Source organism: Sphaeramia orbicularis, chromosome 13 (assembly GCF_902148855.1).
Source record: "Sphaeramia orbicularis chromosome 13, fSphaOr1.1, whole genome shotgun sequence".
Classification (NCBI taxonomy): Eukaryota; Metazoa; Chordata; class Actinopteri; order Kurtiformes; family Apogonidae; genus Sphaeramia; species Sphaeramia orbicularis.
The window spans coordinates 7919065-7937647 of record NC_043969.1 but is presented as its reverse complement, the minus strand read 5'-3'; the positions used below and the strand labels follow the sequence as shown (position 1 = coordinate 7937647).

Here is an 18583-nt window from a genome sequence, read left to right as displayed (position 1 = left end):
GGACACGTTGGAGAGACTATGTCTCTCGGCTGGCCTGGGAACGCCTCGGGGTCCCCCCGGAAGAGCTGGAGGAGGTGTCTAGAGAGAGGGAAGTCTGGGCGTCCCTGCTTAGACTGTTACCCCCGCGACCCGGCCCCGGATAAGCGGAAAAAAATGGATGGATGGATGGAATAAAGCACATACTGTGTATTTTTATTTAAATTCATATTTCACTATATGCACTGTGGTGTATCCCAGTGACGATATGCGGTTATAGTGCAACTGGAAACTGACTTGGATACTGTGCCCCACCAAAAACTAATTTCACCAGCCACCACTGAAAACTACATGTGCAAAAACATGCGATCATGTGTGGAAAATGGGTAATTCACATGTTTTTCTGTGTGAACTAGTGATAATTCAGGTACATGATCATGAAGCTAAACTACTTTTCGGCATTTTTCTGCTAACTACTGAAACTAGCAGTTATGAAGTTTGGCCCATAAAAGATAAGATTTTGGGGGGGTTTGTTTTTTAGTTTTTAATCGACCATTGCTTCACTACTCTCACTGAGCCCTCTTTAAGTAGCTCTGTTCCTTTTCTTCCATCCTGAACATCAGTTAACCACTGCTCATTTGGCCTTGATCTGTAGGAGAAGGAATAGACATTTGCACTTAGATGTCCACAGGAAGTAAACTACCACTGGGAAATGAGATGAAAGGAAACTCACCTGGAGTGGAGATAAAGGTGATGAGGAATGGAGATGACTGGAAAGGACCAAACAGAAGGGATGGAGGGTCAAGGTCACTACACAACCACAACCTGAACTCACAGCTTACTGACAGAGGGAATATTTACGAATTTACAAGTCAGCTACAAGCAATCTGAATGTATGAATTAACTGACTGAACATGAGTTGTGTGACATTAGGTCAGATGTTACATAACTGAATATTAAGACCATGGGCTCCCTCCTGTTATTTATTTTTTTAGTTAGTACTCACAGGGTAGGCTGTGCCTCAGCAGTGTGTCTTTAGCAGACTGCCAATCCCAAAATCAACAAAGGGAACAGATCTCAAATCTCCAAGTCAAATCAGGACTGTTACATAATGTTAGAGAAAATTAATTAGCTTAGACCTCAAGATCTTTTGGCTGCTATCTGATATGTCATTGTAATAGACAACAAAGGGTTAGAAACATTGTTGTACATACTGTATTTTGTCAGTGGTTCCTGAGTTGGATGTGAGAGGTGATTGGCTCCCAGATAATCAGGTCCACCTCTTTGCTTTGCCTCTGTCTATATCTACTGAACACTCTAATGACGGCTCTCTGCCCAAACACATCAGCGTACCTATCATGAGTAAGCCAAATAAATAAGCACAATGTGATTTAACTTGGAAATATGATGTGATTAATTTATTTTACAGTATGAGTTGTAGTCGTACTTGACTCTTTCATACAGTAATTGTACTGTATTTCAGCTTTTTCCAGTTGGGAGTTTCTAGAATATTCAAAGTAGTTTCCCCATAGAATAGATTGATTGACTTTGGGCATGAGGACTGATGAGCCAGTCAGAGGCAGAATAGGGCAGATCATGCCAAGGAAAATATTGCTAACTAGCGCTGGCCACCTCTGGAACCTGACTGGACACCTCAGGTGCAAATTCCACCCCAGCTGACTGACAGGTCACTGCACATCTCGTTGAAAGATGCGCAATTATTGGAAATGTGAACGAGAAAGGCAGAATAAATGTATTTCTAGTGAGTGACACATATTGACAGAACCTGCTTTCATGGAATACATAATTCTGAGGTAAGTTTTAAGGTGGTTTCCAAATGAGTCAGTGTTTTAAACCACTGGACATATGACTGCACATTTAGAGAAGAGATTTTGTCACCAATAGTTCAACTGTGAGTAGACTAACGTTATGAAAGGCTAACGTTATGAAAGGCTAAGGTTATCCTATGTTTGCCTCATGTTGAATACATTTACATTCATGCAGCTGCTTGTGTGACCAGTACAAACTGCTCCTGATCAAGTCATGATAATGTTATAATAGTGATGGATTTTGGGGTAAACTATGTAGAGTAGTCTCATATGTCACTGTTTCTAAAACAGGGCATTTTTCTGGAAAAAAAAAAAAAAAAGCAAAAATTGAGAGTATACCCACTTCTCCAGGGACCACTACACCACTGGGTTACATCAAACATTATAGATAAATATTAAGTAGGAAAACCACAACTTCCAACAAATCAAAGTTAAACACATGAAGAGGATCTTGTGTAGTCACTGATAACCAGGATATGGTTGTTGAATGGGTTTGTCGTGTAACCCGAGTAGAACGACAATGACCACGTCAGTCCTTCTCAATGCTTCCTGGATGCATGTGATCAAAGTGTCAGTGATATGCAACCAATCAATCAAATACTTCATGGATTTTCAAGAGTTTCAATTTAACCCATAAAGACCCAGTGCTGCCTTCGTGGCACCTCCCAAATAGATTTTTCTTTGTATTTAACCTTTCTTAAGTGATTAACACCATTTATTGTAATTTTATCCCCATTTTTTGGCAGTTTATTTTTAGAGAAAATCATGTATCTTCCTATATTTTATTTATTAATCATATAGATGTTTAGAAAAACTCAGATTAAAGTTAAGGATTATTATATCAGAAACAAAGAAAAACTGAAATCTATCATTAATTGAACATAAACCCAGTGTTTCCATCCACTGTCATTGATCCAACTCCATGTGTTTTACTGGTGAATCAATGTTGTAGAAGATGACAGTGTTTCCATGTTCAGTACAGAGCCTCTGAATGTCCACATGGGTCATATCTGATGACCATGAAAAGATGACAAACTGTATTTTACACCAATTATTGACATGTATTAAATGGATGTTTGGGTCTTTATAGGTTAATGTTAGTAAGTCTTTAATTTCTGGCCTCGTATCTCTGTCACTCTCATTTAGATTCTATGTGTTCATTTGCATGTCATCTTTTCATTCTACTGTCTCAGGCTAAATAGTAAAGACGGAATCAGAAACAGTCACACTGTAGAAATGAAACTTTTAGACAGTGCTTATTATACAGTACCCTTATTATTTTTACAGTCTGCTCAAAGCTTGTACTTTATTTTGATTAAACAGACAAATATAGTATAGATAAACCTTTCCTTGAAGCACAAATCCCATGGCTTTGGAAACAGGGTGGAAGCACAGCTGATCCTCACAGTTCAGACAGCCATGACAGATCAGATCTCTGCTTCTGAGAAGACAAAAAAACAGATTGTGAAGTTCAGGCCTCATGGCTGCTTCACCAGGAGTTGAGGATATCCAACAGTATCTGGGTCAAGACTTAAATAAATCCTAATATCTGAACTTTTGTTTAGCCTTAAGATGCGCAGTTTGTGTCCATGTGAGAACAAAATATCACACAATATACAAAGAAACAGTTCCTTTAGCTGTTGACTTTGCATTATGTTTGAGACTAAGAATTAATCTCTAAATCACTGGTTAATATGAATCAACCCCTTGGAATTAATAAAGATTGTATTTGGGGATAATGAAGTTTTTTGGCCATTCTGTGAGTGTTGAAGCACTAGTGGCCACCTTTGGTCCACACCTCATACTCCTGTTTTAGTACAAGTATCTGGTCTTTTTACTACAACTTTGACTGGTTAGGTATGTGTAGGACAGGTAGGATAGTGTGAGTCTTATTTGTTTGTTGTGTCAGTTTAGAATAAAGAAAGTTCTAGTTTAAAAAAGCGGAAAATGTCACAGTCACATTTTGCTGAATGCTCTTGGACAAGTGGGTAATGTGAAGAAAAACAGGACAGAAGTCACGGCAAAAACTTTTAAACACAAGGAGGGTAATAGCACAGAAGAAGAGCATTTGGGGTTGAAAAACACTGGCTTTTGGTCAGGTAAAAAGGCTTTTTATGTTTCCATCTTTGTGATGAACATTTTGTCTCTGGAGTGCTTAGATTTCTCCCCTGGTTTTAACTGAGTTTATTAATTTAGGTGCATTTGTTGCCCCATTTGTTCTCTTCTCCTCTGTCGACTCTGCTTTATTGATTAGAGTATTTTAACATGTCAACAAAATAAATCACATGCCTTTTCATTTTTAACCAGCTGTGTGAATGCAGACTTCACCTATCATTATTGGATACAAACAACCAGACTGGTGCTTATAAGTCTGAAAAATACTATAAAATACAATTATTATAGTAATTCTGTGTAGCTGTATAGATTTCTGTGTGTTTTAACACTGACTGAATATAAAGCTAAGTATGGTCTGGTATGAGATTCATGATTTTGTTTGTTGTCTAATCCAAAGTACTGAACAGACTATAGGTTTGGCCTAATGATAGTCCAATAATGTACAAAATTTCTGGAAAATTCATCCAACGCTTGTTGACAAAACGAGTTTTTCCAAAACAAACAGCTACATTATGTTTCAAGAGCGTTTACCAACTGTGAAACACTGACATTGTAACAGTGATGACTCATACAGACCAAAGCAACGCTGTTCATGAAGGTTTTAGAGGATCATGGTTGATTTGACATTGATGGACCTGTAACGTTCCTCTTCCCTTGCATCATTCGCATGGTTTCATCACCTCTTCCCCTCATATTTCAGCTGTGGTTCACCTTGATAAACCATCTGTTAGGGGTCAGGACTTGAACTGTGTCCTGGGTATTGGAGACCACAATGTGCCACCTAGAGATTAGAACTATTCCCAGTGGAGTGGTAGGACCTCTCACAGGGGAACAGGATATATGAGCTCCTGCTGACTACGAGAACCTGATGGAGCCAGCTGAGTCACTACATCTGAATAGTTTTTCAGGTCATATCAGACCATATATGGTAAAGATTAAGAATGTATCGCAAGGCCTCTTTAAATATTCAGTATAAAATGTATTAATGCATAATATTTTACACAAGGGCAGGTACAAGTGTTTGCTTCAGAGCCCAAATTGAGACTGTCACTGTGATACATGCTGCTCGTATTAACTGGACTGTTTCAGTTTTGTAGCTCTTACATGAAGTGGCTGGGGCTACATTATCCTGAAGGGCAAAAATGATGTGCTGCTCAGTGTCATTTTTCACCTCTTGGAATTGAGAATACAGAAGCACATATCATAAAAGTATTTATATGACTGTGCTGAATGACATTGTTGACAGGAGGCAGAGCTTTGAGGACAGTTGTAGTGTCATTGTGTGTTGCATTGCAGATACATGAGCTGAATTTATTCACAAGCATAGGTTGACATGTATCTGTGAATGTATGTGACCACCTGAGGGAGTAGTGAGTCACACTGATGGTGTCCCATGACCATGAAAACTTACACCAAGGATAAGAACATGGAAGTTACATGAAGTTTGAGACTGAAATCGCAGTGTTTCTTCAACAAGAGTGAGTTTGATTATGAGGCTTATAAAGGTATAACGCTATGATGTGATTATTTGTTCTCTAAATGGTCACTTGCTGATCCACAGTTCAGCTAAATTGTGACAGTTCTGACCTCGTTTGGATGATTCCAAACAGATCTTTAGACCAGCTACTGACAACACAAACCGTACAGAAAACAGAGGGGATTTGTGGTTTCACTGTAGCTGTTTTCTGTCTAAAAACAGAGCTCAGCTGGCAGAGCTATAATGTAAACTATTGGCTGATATAGACCATTAAGATTGACTGGAATTACCCCAGCAAGTACTTGTTCACAGTGTCAGAATCACCTAGGACACCATGTTTATGAATACCTGTCCAAAATGACTGTTTTCAGAGTATATAGATGAGCTGTACTAAAGTCTGACAAACAACCTGAAAAAACCCAGCAAGCATCTTAGTAATTAGAAACATAGGCCAAAACATAGTCCAACCTCACTGCTCCTTCCCCACAGGCCATTGGTGGACACCTGAAATGTTACTGAAAACCATATCCCAGAACATGTGCAATATGACAATTTTCAGAGCACATAGTGTTGTCTTTGGTAAACACACATGACAGCCTCTGAAACAACCTAAAGCACCTCAGAGACAACTTATCAGTTCCTTACAAGATAAGATGAGGTTTCAAGATGAGATAACACCTGTCAAGCACATCTATTTACAAAGCACATGGAATAGGTTCCATACTATTAATACACTAAATATTTGATATTTACATGATATGAACAGACTGTAATACTTATAATTGTACCATAAAATGAGCATATTCCTTACCTGTCTCAGTTGGCTCCCTCTATGTACAGCCCATAGACATAAATATCATTACGTTTTCCCCTAAGGAGAGACTCCTAAGTGTCTTATTTCTGCTCCTCTACAGACTTAGGAAATTAAAAACCAACTTCCAGCACAACATAAACCTCACTTTGTGAAGCCATTTGAATTAGCACAGGAATCATTTGCTAATGCAACTGGTACCACTCAAAACTGCCATGAGACAAACATATCGCTTGCCTCGTAGCATAATTCCCTAACTTATATTTTTTTCAGATCACAACCAATGACACAAAACAAAGCAGCAGTGTTAAGAGAGTTGACAGATATCACAATTTGGCCAAAAAATTTACTCAGACAATTATGCTATGAGGTTAACCTGAAAAACCCTGTAACAGCCTGAAACACCTTGTTGACCACTTATTATTAATGCCTTAGTAGTTATGTTATACATGAAAACGTGCCCAAATGACCATTATTGGCACACATGGTTCATGGTTTATCCATCCATTCATATTCTGTAACTGCTCATGCACCTGCCTGTGTACAGAAGCCTAAGAGAAATGTCACTACAATTAAAGCTTTAAAAGACTGAATGTAAAGGTCAAACATAACTGCATTTACTTTGGCTTTTGCTAAAATTATATGACTAACGCATTTTGTGATGTTGGCCTTAAATCTAAGGAAGTGCTCCCTGTTTGAGATCAGAACTTTGTCTGTTATTCCATTAGCAGGTAAGTAGAGCTTAAATGGCCGTTATTCTCTTGCATTATTGATAGAGCATTCACATTATGAGCATAGCCTGACTAACGGATGACCTGACCACTCCATCGCTGTGCTATTTCTGACCACATGCCAGAAGCATCTCCAGAAGGCCTTCTTCACTTTATCTCTGCTGCTGTAAGTGTGGGGCTGAATAACAGGGGGTCTCTGCTCCTTATCAGTTTGTCCGTTACATTCTTGGCTCAGACGTTTGCACCGGTGGCCATGTACGGCAAAAGGAAGGACTGCTGCTATAGAAACCCAGGCTGTGCTCTACTGACCCACAATGCACTCTGGCTTTATAAAAACCCACCACAAAGACTCCTAGACAAGGAGTTAGAGGTTAACCACATTCTCTGACTGTATCCATCAAAGTCCTGTCTGTGCTTCGACCATGGCTCTGCTGACATCTACCAATCGCAGATCTTCGTCCTCTTCGTACCGCTACAGCAGCTCCAGCTCCTACCGGTCAGAGGGCTCACTGGGGGGATCTCCTGACTCTCTGGATCCTCTTTTTGAGTCATACTTAGATTCAGCTGATCATTCTGGTCTGTTTGGAGATGTGGGACCTGCAGCACCCAACTGTTTGCCGCCACACAGCCGCCATAGACGATCTTCTTTTGGAAGCAGTAGTAAGTCAAAGACTGGAGGGATGAATTTGACTTTTTAGCATCCACCATTGTGAGTCATTAAAGGTTAAGGAGGGAGGGATGGGGTTACATTAGAGAAGTGTCTGAATTGATGTAATGTAGTTTTAGAGGGTTTTCCCTGTCATTTAGAAATTAATACATGCATTTTTGTTTTGCATTCCTCTATAATACTGTAAACCTGACCCTAAGGGAAAGTTTTACCCATAGTTATAGTTCCATGAAAGGGGTGGATGTGAAAATGTAAAAGATATGTTCACAACAGAGCTGGCTGAACTATTAAACCTTTTATTTTTTCAGTGTTATAGATAATGGCAGTTACTGCTAAAGATGACTGGAAAGGCAGCAAGAGAATAAAAGCAGAGCAGTTATGAATTTGTATGCAGAATCAAACTTTTAAAGTTTCAGTCAGCTGACAATGTTTGATTAAAGTCCACCTGTGTTTTGGTGTTTTTTAAGAAAATAGTGCCCTTTCTCAAATTTGAACTCACTTACATTATGACGAAAACTCAAAACCTATCCATTTCACTACCAGTTAAGTACTACAGTTGGGTCCTCCGGATATTACCTTTGTTGCCAAATAGCCTAGTTGCGTTACTCTGTTAAAACTTTGTTAAAATCTTTGAGTGGAACTCAGAGGTTGAGGAGCCTAAAGAGATGACAAAGTTGTGTTATCTATGAGATCTAAAATGCATTAAGTCCTTAGTCTGTATCCCATTCAAAGCCACTTGGCAATTTTGCAAAAAATCATTCATTCATTTTCCAATCTGCTTAGATCTGGGGTGCTGGAGTCTATCCCAGCTACCAACACATGAAGGCGAGGGCATCCTGGATGTGTCACCAATTCATTGCACGGCCAACAAATACAGACAAACAGTCATTCACTCTCACATTCATAGGTGATTTAAATTTACGAGTTAACCTATTAAAGTGCATGTCTTTGGATGATGGGAGGAAGACAGAGTACCTGGAGGGTACACCACCCACTGCCCAAATCTCATAAGGACAAGAATAGGATCAGTTCACTTTTGGATTTGGGTCTCATTTAGTATTTCACCTGTTAAATAAAGGACAAATAAAAAGAAAAAAAAAAGAAACACTGATTGGTGCCGAAAACTGCGACCCCAAGTGAATATTTACTCCTCCAATGAGAGCACAGCCTCATGTCACCTGCTCAGCAAAAGTCTTCAGAGCCAAATACACATTCATTTGTCCAAAAACTCACTCAATTGAATTAATTCGTCGTATTGCCCAGCCCAACTTTTTCCATGTATTATTAAACCTATTCTGCTTCCAATTCTATTTTTTTTTTTTTTTTTTTTTTTTAATCACGCTGGAGTGCAACAGCAGCATTTGTTCAGGCAAAGAGTAGAATCTTCATTTATTTTCTCCAGCAGCAAGAAAGACGCATTAGTATCTCACATTGATTGAAAAGAAAAACAGCAGTGAAGGGAAAAAGACCTGCAGCTCAGGAGGAGTAATGAGCCAGAGCCAGAAGAGCCTCGGTGTTCGGTGAGAAAACGAGTCCTGACATCATCTGCTGGGCCACATAAAGAACTGATGTCAAGGTGAAAAAAGAAAAGAAAAGTCAGAAGTGCTCTGTATGAAAGTGCAGTTTCTTAACTTATAACAAAAACACACAGGCACAGTTGCACAAAGCAGCATCAAACACATTACTGTGTCTGTGTGACGGGCGTATTAAAGCTCAACCAATACTTTACTGACTTCAGCAGTGAACCAATACCAATGAGTGACACCAGTAGTAATTATAAATGGGCTGCAAGTCCAAAAATGTCAGATTTTGCCTCTAATGAAAGATTTTCACTTTCAAGGTTGGTGATAAAACACATTTCAGCCCAAACACAATCTTCTCTATGCACCATAATAGTGTTTTAGAATGAGTATGAAACCCAAATTAACCCCAGGCAAAAGAACATTAATGTTCAGCCTAAATGAGGTTGGAAATGGGTGTAAAATGTACCGTATACTTAATAGTCTTATAGGAAAAATATAACAGTCCAATGGCATATACTTCAGTCATATTATGTGTTTCTGTGAATTGTTTTAGTATCAATTCCATTAACAAATATGACATTTGTTCTCTTAATTAAATTACATCTTCCTATATCTTAACCATTTAATCTATCTTTTGCCGCTATAGATAGTGTAGATAGTAGAAAATAGTGAAAAATACTCCATGATTGAGCAAAATGTACTTAAAGTATGAAAAGTAAAAGCACTCATTGCACATTAGTTCCTCTTCTTTTGTTGTGCTTTTTTTTTTTTTTTGCTGTAAAAATCAATGATGTAATGCAATGTTTTAGTTTTCTTATGGTTCAGTAAAATTTGAAGATAAATATTTCTAATTACTGACATATGATTTTCTTTTTTATTGATAAATTTGTCTATAATTGATGGTTTTAAATAAGAATATTTAGGGAATGGTATAGCAAACGTTTCAGTGTCAATTCTCAATCCAACGCCCTCTCTGGTTTGGAATAATCTCAGATAAGGGCTACTTTACAGTCCATAAAACTAACTCAAATCCAGTTCAAGGTCCTGTAATATTAGTCATCCTTTCTGGGTTACACAACTGGGCATTTTCACCCATGTTTTTGATTAACAATGGCCCAAATGTCCTTTCAAATGACATGAAACCAAAATAAATGCAAAATGTAGAGTGTAAGGAAACCTCATTTGTGCTTTCAAGTTTTAAGTGACTTATCTTGCCGGCAGGTGTTTAGGGTGGAACAAATTTTAACTACTTACTTTAGTAGCTTAATCTACATCAATCCGTCATTAAAAATGGAGATTTTAATGCATATTTTGAAATGAATAATTTTAACACTTCATAAAGCATACAAGAGGAAGGAGAACTGAAAGAACCCAACTAGTAAACAAGTGGTGCCAGGCACAACAAACCCTCACACATACTGTAGCTTACTTTGGCGTCGCTCCAGCTGATGTCATCATGTCTTTGTATGTGCTGATGTCAGCATATCAGTTGCCTCTATATATGTGTCAAGTCTGAAGTAAATTGAAACAAAATTGATGTTTTTATAGACATTTGAAATGTCGCCCATTATAAGTAAAGAAGAGAAGAAAAAAGATTTAAAAAATTCATTAAAAATGTAAACTTTGACCTACTTTTCCCAAAATATAACGACTTGTATTCTGGGTCACTGGCAATCTATAAACCAAATTCTGTATGAATTTAACTAAAAGTTTTACTGCTACAGACATTTGAACTGTCACCCATTATAAGTAAATGGGGGAAAAAAACATTTCAAAAATTCATAAAAATTTTTTTAACTTTGACCCACTGTTCCCAAAATGTAATCAAATGAATTCAACCACTAGTTTTGCTGCTAGAGTGTTAACAAACAAACAAAGAACCATACAAAGGAACAAACCAAACCAAAAAAACAATACCCCTTGGCTCCCCTTCAACGGCAGGGTAATGAAGCTACCAGACAAATCTTCAATACAAAATGCAATATTTGTTTCTGAGATGTGATGGAATAAAGGATAAAGCTGCATAAGATGGAACCAGTGAAGTAAAATGCTTCTACTAGTATTTGAGTAAAAGTATTTGTAACCTGTGTCCTCCTGATGTTCCCCTACAGCTCCCACAGGTGGTGCAATGACAGGCCGTCAGAGCAGCAGCGGTGGGGGGGTCCGATGTGTGGGAGACGTCTACTACATGTCTGCTGACGTCAGCCAGTTTGAGCCCCATGACGTAGTGGTGATGGCCTACAACCACCAGGTCGTCATTCACGCCGCAAAGGTGTGTGTGTATGTGTGTGTTTAAGTGCGTAGGTGTGAGTATAAATTAGTGGAGGTTTGTTCTTGGATTTGAGAAGTTGTTGCTTCAGAACTAGTGGTGCATATGTGAATATGACTCAACTGTGTTTTCACACACTTACATGAATCAGGTTTTACAATAGACCTATTCATGTCTGGTGTTTGACAGATTTCAGGTTTGGAGCATCGAGGTCTGGACCAATCAGCTGCTCATCACAATAACATAAGGGATAAAATTATTAAATAGTTGACTATTTATTTCCAGAATTAGACAGTATTTAAAGAATACCAAATTCTTGCCATGGACCATTTTTCACAGCAGATATTTGTGAGTCATTACAGCAGAAAAATGTGCATATGTTATCATTTTTAATTACAATGGCTTCATTCCATGTAGGTGAATCAGTTCCAGGGTTCTGGCTCACTGGCTTGGCTTCTGGGACATTTACATGGAACAGACCCATCATTAATGTTATTAGGATCATCAGTGTTTATCTTGCTGTGACAAGCCAAAATGTCTGCTGTGAAAAGGTCTGTTTAGCTTCTCTAATGTGAGGATTTCTGCTGGTTTTTCCCTCTTTCTCTTTCAGTCATTGGTAATTTAATGTGTGTGTGTGTTTGCGTTTTTGGAGAAAAGGCATTTACTTTTGGCTTAAGTAACTTCACATCCACATTTCCTTTTACCTTTCTCTGTCATTATGCAGATTATTATTATTATTATTATTATTATTATTATTATTATTATTATTATTATTATTATTAGCAAAACCAAATTTACTAAAATCTTAAAACTGTCATGTCATGCCTGTGAAAGGTCACAAGATAACAAATATTGCAAACAACAGAAAATAGGAAGAAAAAAAAGTGTCTACTTATATTCCTAAGAGATGAGATGAGATGAAATTTCACAATTGACAGCAATAAATACAAAGATAAAGTGCAGTGAAGACAGGCTGAAAATATACAAGTGTGAAACATGAAATATAAAGAGAAAAAAGAGAAAAGTGCCATATATAGATAAATATTTCTATAAATTTAGATTTAAATATTACATACATATTTACAATAATAATAATAATAATAATAATAATAATAATAATAATAACCAGCATTATATGATTAACTACTGTCTATAATGAAAGCTTTGGTATTATATTCACTGTATCAGACTCAGACATGTGCTTTGAGCTGCAGTCTGCTCACTTTCTGTCCTGCTCTCCTTCCATTTACAATTTGACGTTAATCAAGTTTAAAAGGTGAGAGAGCAGAAGTAAAATGAGTCAGAGCTTCTGCTGTGGTGCCGGGAGATCATTTTAACTGAGGTCAGCAGACAAATTGGCTAAAACCCACAGCCGTTCAAGCTGCCTCGAAGGCCTGCAACAGTGAAAAACATCTTCAGAGAGCACCAGTCAGTGTTGATTTCCTCCCCTGACGTCTCCACTTCTCCGTTTTTCACTGGTTCTCGACTGGTTCTTTTTGTCACCCTCTCACTTTCTTTTCCTCCTCTTTTTTTTTTTTTTAACTTCATCCCTGACTTCCACTTCTTCTTCTGTTCTCCAGGTTATGGATGATGGGACCGTCGGTGATACTTTTACCCATAAGTCCTTGTTCCCAGATGATATGGACCCCCTGTCCATCTGTGGGACCTTCAGCCCAGACGGAGTCCTGGTGGTCCGTGTCCATCGGACCACTGCTCTGGGAGAGCCGGAGCCACTGGCAACTCCAGTCTACCGCAGCGAAGCTCACCTTTGACCTCTGACCTCATTCCATTTCTCACTGTATAGCAGCTATTTTTTTAGGATGTGTATTTTATTCTAATCTTGTCATAGATCTAATATCAGACATATTAGACACATTATTATCTGCTGAGTGGAGGCTCTTGGTTTCATGTATCCTGTTCCTACTTGTCAACCTTTTACTCTGCACTGATATAAAAGAAAAAAAAGAAAAAAAGCTTTTTCGTGTATCTAATGAGCCACTATGGAAGAGGATTTGAGGCCACACTGAAGATAAAAAAAAAAAGATATTTCAAAAAGAAAGCCATAATTTAATGAGAATAAAAGGATAAAATAGATGAAATAACAGAGAAAGTTACCAAATGGAATCGCTAGTGTGATATGTGATCTTTTGAAATAACTAGCAAAGAAAAACCACTGCAGGTACCCTTAAATAGAATTTTTACAAATAATAAAATACTCAATTCCAGTAATATTGACAGACTATGATTTAGTATTGAATTAGCATTTATTTATTTTATAGGTAATTTTTTTTTCTTGTAATATCTTGCCAAATATATAGGGAGCCATAAATACAACAAAATAGGGACAAGAAATATGAAAAATCTTATCAGTAGATTCATTTCATTTGTTTGAGGAGTCACAGAGAATGGAGGAGGAAATACTGTATAATGATGCACATTATGTGATGTATTGGTGGAATAATTTTAATAGACTGTTTATATACTGTTTATACAGGTGCCCATTAACTTGTAAGATAGTGTTTGATTATTAGAGAGAACGCAACTGAATATATCATTTATCTTTTGTACAATTAGTTTATTTTCCTACTGCACTTTTAATAATACACAGGAAGTGTTTGTTACATGTTTGTAATGTTCTTTTCCTTTCACATCAATATTTAGACATAATAAGCACACTGCAGAAAAAAAGATGCAAATAAACCGAGTCATTCACCATCAGTTCGATATTATTATAACTAGAGTTTCATTAAATTCACAGTCTAACACAGTGTGGATGTTTGTACTGTGAGTAGAATTCGGTAGATTGAATAAAACTGCATTTTAACAACTCTGACAATAATGAACTTGATCTTCTGCACACACAGCACAGATCATTATAGAACATCAAGATCTTATTTAGATAAAATTGACAGGGAAAATTTATTTAACGATGCAGGAAAAAAAAAAAACAGCAGCTCTTTCCTTATGGTCCAAATCAAAAGACTATATATATAAAGTAGGAATAAAATATTGTTAGTTGTTAGTTATTGTTAGTCTCATGAAATTACAATGACAATCTGATTTATTCTTGATCAATATATAATGATCAAACCTAGTCAAAGGTGAGTACTAATATGTATAAACAGGAATAAAAAGAGGACTGTGTCTGAAAAGAAAATTATTCCATCTTTATGGGCAAAAGCGTACATATAGATAGGACCTGACACCTTCTCAAACTAGTCTGAAAAAGTGAAGCAACTTTTCTGACTTGAGTAACTATTGACAGCAAAGTCACATCTGACAGAATCTTTACAGCGATCAGTAATTATCATTAATCATTCATGTATATATCCCCCCCTACCTGTCTGAAAACATCTGTGAGCAGCCAAAGCCTTCCATCATATGGAGTACATTTCTACAGCCTGACATTTGTCTAGTGAAAACAAATACGAGGGCTGTTCAATAAGTTCATGGCCTCACCCAGAACAGAACAACACAGACTGATAATTTATATTTTATTTTTCAAAATAATCTCCATTTACAGCAATGCACTTGGTCCATCGATGTTGAAGCATCACTATCCCATCACGAAAGAATGTAACATCCTGTATTATAACAACCAGTATTTCTGGGTGAGGCCATGAACTTATTGAACAGCCCTCGTACAGTTGTTGTTCCCCTCACACCACTGGATTTACGCTAAACGGTTATTCAGTATATTAGCAACTAGTTTAAAAACCAAACACTGTCTTGTGGCTTGAGCAGTATAGGTTATAAATGATCCTAAATCTATTAAAGGTCTCCCGAAGGGGAGTCAGTTATTTTAGGTAGATTTCATTCTGTTTGTTTATTGAAGATAGAATAAAAATGGGTATTGTCAGGCATTTTTGACAGCTAACAAGATAACATTTCATAAAATTGTAATATTTAATCTTGACAGTTGCATCACATGAGAAATTGTCATTGCATTACCTATTATAATATACAGTTTATATAGCATGTAAAATTGACAAACATGGACCAACTTCAGTTTTAACATAGCCACACATTTCAATCCACCTAATTCAAAGACAATTATTCACTCTTACTTTTATTTTACCTTTATTTTCAACTCCAGAAATGAAAAAGAAATGGTTTACGCTATTTAAAGCTACAGGAACTTAAATCAGAAGAAAAAAAAACACCAGATTTGTAAAACACTTGCAGTTCATCTGCAGCTCTGTCCTCTCAGTCCAAAGCACACATTCATCCTTCATCCATTTTCTGAACCCGCTTTATCCTCACTAGGGTCATGGGGGTCGCTTGGAGCCTATCCCAGCTAAATAGGGGCGAAGGCGGGGTACACCCCGGACGAGTCATCAGTTCATTGCAGGACTGACATACAAAGACAAATAATCACGCTCACATTCACACCTATGGGCAATTTAGATTAACCAATTAACCTATCAGTGCATGTCTTTGGATGGTGGGAGGAAGCCGGAGTACCAGGACAGAACCCATACAGACACGTGGAGAACATGCAAACTCCACACAGAAAGGTCCCACCCCCATCGACTGGTGTTGGAATCAAACCCAGGACCTTCCTGCTGTGAGGCACGAGTGCTAACCACTGCACCACCGTGTCACCCAAAGCAAACATTAAACACTAAATATAAATTTTGATGAATCTGTCAATGTTGCAGAAATGAAGCCACCTTTCCAAACTTCATGAGACATACAGTAGAGCAGTAGAGTCGCTTCATGACTGAATCTGTGATTGGTCATTACAGCTGCCACTCATATACTGTCTTTTATGTCCCTACTTGTCTGAAAACACCTGTGATTAGACAAAATCTGCATCATGGAGTAGCTTTTCTAGAGCCTGAAAACACAGATATGGAATAGAGGCAGAAGTCCCATGTCCTCCGACCATTTAATTTACAATGTAATGAACGTTAAACGATGCTAAAAACTGTTAAGCACCACAGCTTTAATGTGATTCGAATCAGCCAAAACACTTACAAACTTGCTCCAAAACATGGGGGAAAATGACAATTATCCTCACTACTCCATCCAGGTAATTTTGACCACCTGAAAAAGCCCAGAAACCCCTTGAAACAAATCCAAATGACACTTATTCATCACTAATCCATTCACTAAAATGACCTTCTGTTATTACATTGTACAGTCTTACCAATCCACAGCCAGAGATGACAACCAGAAAAAAAAACTGAGTATGATCCTGAAAAACTTTTAGGAGTAAATGATCAGATCATTGAAACATCTCGACTCATACTTGTACCCCATTCAAGCCCATTGTACAGGTCTCCAAGCTTTCCACATCTTTTTCATCACTAATTATTTTCTCCTACTCCAATGCCACTTTTTTCCACCTGTGCCTCTGATTCTGTTAGTTCATGCAAATTAGAATAAATCTATCAATTATTGTTGACAGATCATTGTAAAATGTTGAATCCTGTTGTGGAGACATACTATTGATGAAGACAGACACACACAGACACCTGCCTACACCTCTCATCAGCGATTACATCAATCAGTCTCAGAGCAATAGCTAAACAGTAGCAGTAATTAGGAACCAGAAGACTCCTTTGACTGACAGCTTTATTTAATATTCATCCATTGGAAGGCCACGTCATGCAGGCAGATGGTGCTCTGCTCAGCACAGCTCAGAGACGCTGAGGTGCTTCAACCTACGACTCAGATTTATAAAAAAGCTGCTGCAGAGGTGTGTAACAGCACTGGACACACACTTAGAAAGGCATTTTGTCACACACACACACACACACACACACACACACACACACACACACACGTTGCAGTTTCATGAGCTATCACAGTGTTGATGTCACATGTCAACTATGATTATAAGGCAGTTGGATTAGAGTGGATTAAAAATGATGTGAGAAGTTAAAAAAAATGCTGAATAATACCCATGGTGCACAAAAACACAGACCCAACAACATCTCTCCAGAGAAGACCTCCTGCTCCAACCTGAAACTCACAGAGGGACGGAGCTGCAGCCTACTTCACCAATGAACTCATTCTGCTAATTAAGCTTTTACCATTGCACCCTCCACCCATTACAGCACAGATGCTCCGTTCTCACTCACAGACGGCCAAACAACACAATGAGGGAATGTGCGTCTAAATGTGAAAGTTTGTGTGCACATCGTGGATGATGACAAGCCAGAAGGAGGGGATGAGAAAACACTGATAAAAAAGAAACACTGAAAAAAGTGTGTGGTTGCAGCTCATTACCGAGCCAACTGTTGCAAATAAACACTCCCCATGGGAGAACACATCCAGAAGTGCCATTTACCTCAGCTTAGTGCCGCATTACTGGCACTGAAGCACTAGATTTACCTCAATATTTTTGGACTTTTTCACTTCTGCAGTTGTGTCAAACATTAAGACTATATTTAATGTTGGATAGAGGCGAGCAAATGACATAATTTAACAACAGCTAATTGAACCAGGAGCTTGAATCTCATTGCAGTTTGTTAGTCATTCAACTATATTCATATTCACATTCACATAGTGATTCAAGCACGTATACTTTCAATCTTTTTGTAGAGTTAAAGGAGCTGTATGTGGGTTTGTGGCCAAAACTGGTACTGCAATTACATTCAAAATACTGTAGAGCATGGTATCCCCTCCGCCTCCCCCCCAGACTGCCAGATCCAGCTCGAACGTCTGTTACAAGGAGCTACCACAAGCAAGCAACAAGACCTACACTGTAAGTTTATCACCTGAGTAAATTATGTTTATGCTTCATTCGTGATGGTTTGCGAAGTAATTAAAGATCGTGCCATGGCACCCGAGTGGCTGCCCCAGAATCCATATGGGCCCGCTGTCTCTTTTCTACAGGCTACTATACTATGGGTAAAGACTGATAGAGGACTCATTTGACTCTCAGTTATGTTTTATATTGCCATTCCGTGCAATCGGCATCTCAGCATAATGCATTCCTAATGTTAGCAAGAATGAGTCACCGTTTTTGTTTCTCAAATAATTTATTACCTGGTCTATTCGATGACCCACCTGCACATGGGTTAACGTACTATGAACAAACATGCATAACGTTATTTGACTGTGGAGAATATTTGAAATGCCCATGCTTAGAATAAGTAGAATCAAGTTAGCCAAATTTAGCTGAATCTTACCTGTCCAGGAGAAAATTTGCAACTTCGGCGTCGGTATTCAAAT

General features: G+C 38.0%; 1 protein-coding gene across 1 annotated transcript; it reads left to right on the top strand.

Moving 5' to 3' along the window:
* Nucleotides 1-7361: 7361 nt before the first annotated feature.
* hspb12 (heat shock protein, alpha-crystallin-related, b12) lies at nucleotides 7362-13170 on the top strand. The gene is made up of 3 exons (XM_030153139.1): nucleotides 7362-7599; nucleotides 11250-11401; nucleotides 12979-13170. Exons 1-3 carry the CDS (start codon nucleotides 7362-7364, stop codon nucleotides 13168-13170), a joined length of 582 nt encoding a protein of 193 aa, XP_030008999.1.
* Nucleotides 13171-18583: the final 5413 nt, after the last annotated feature.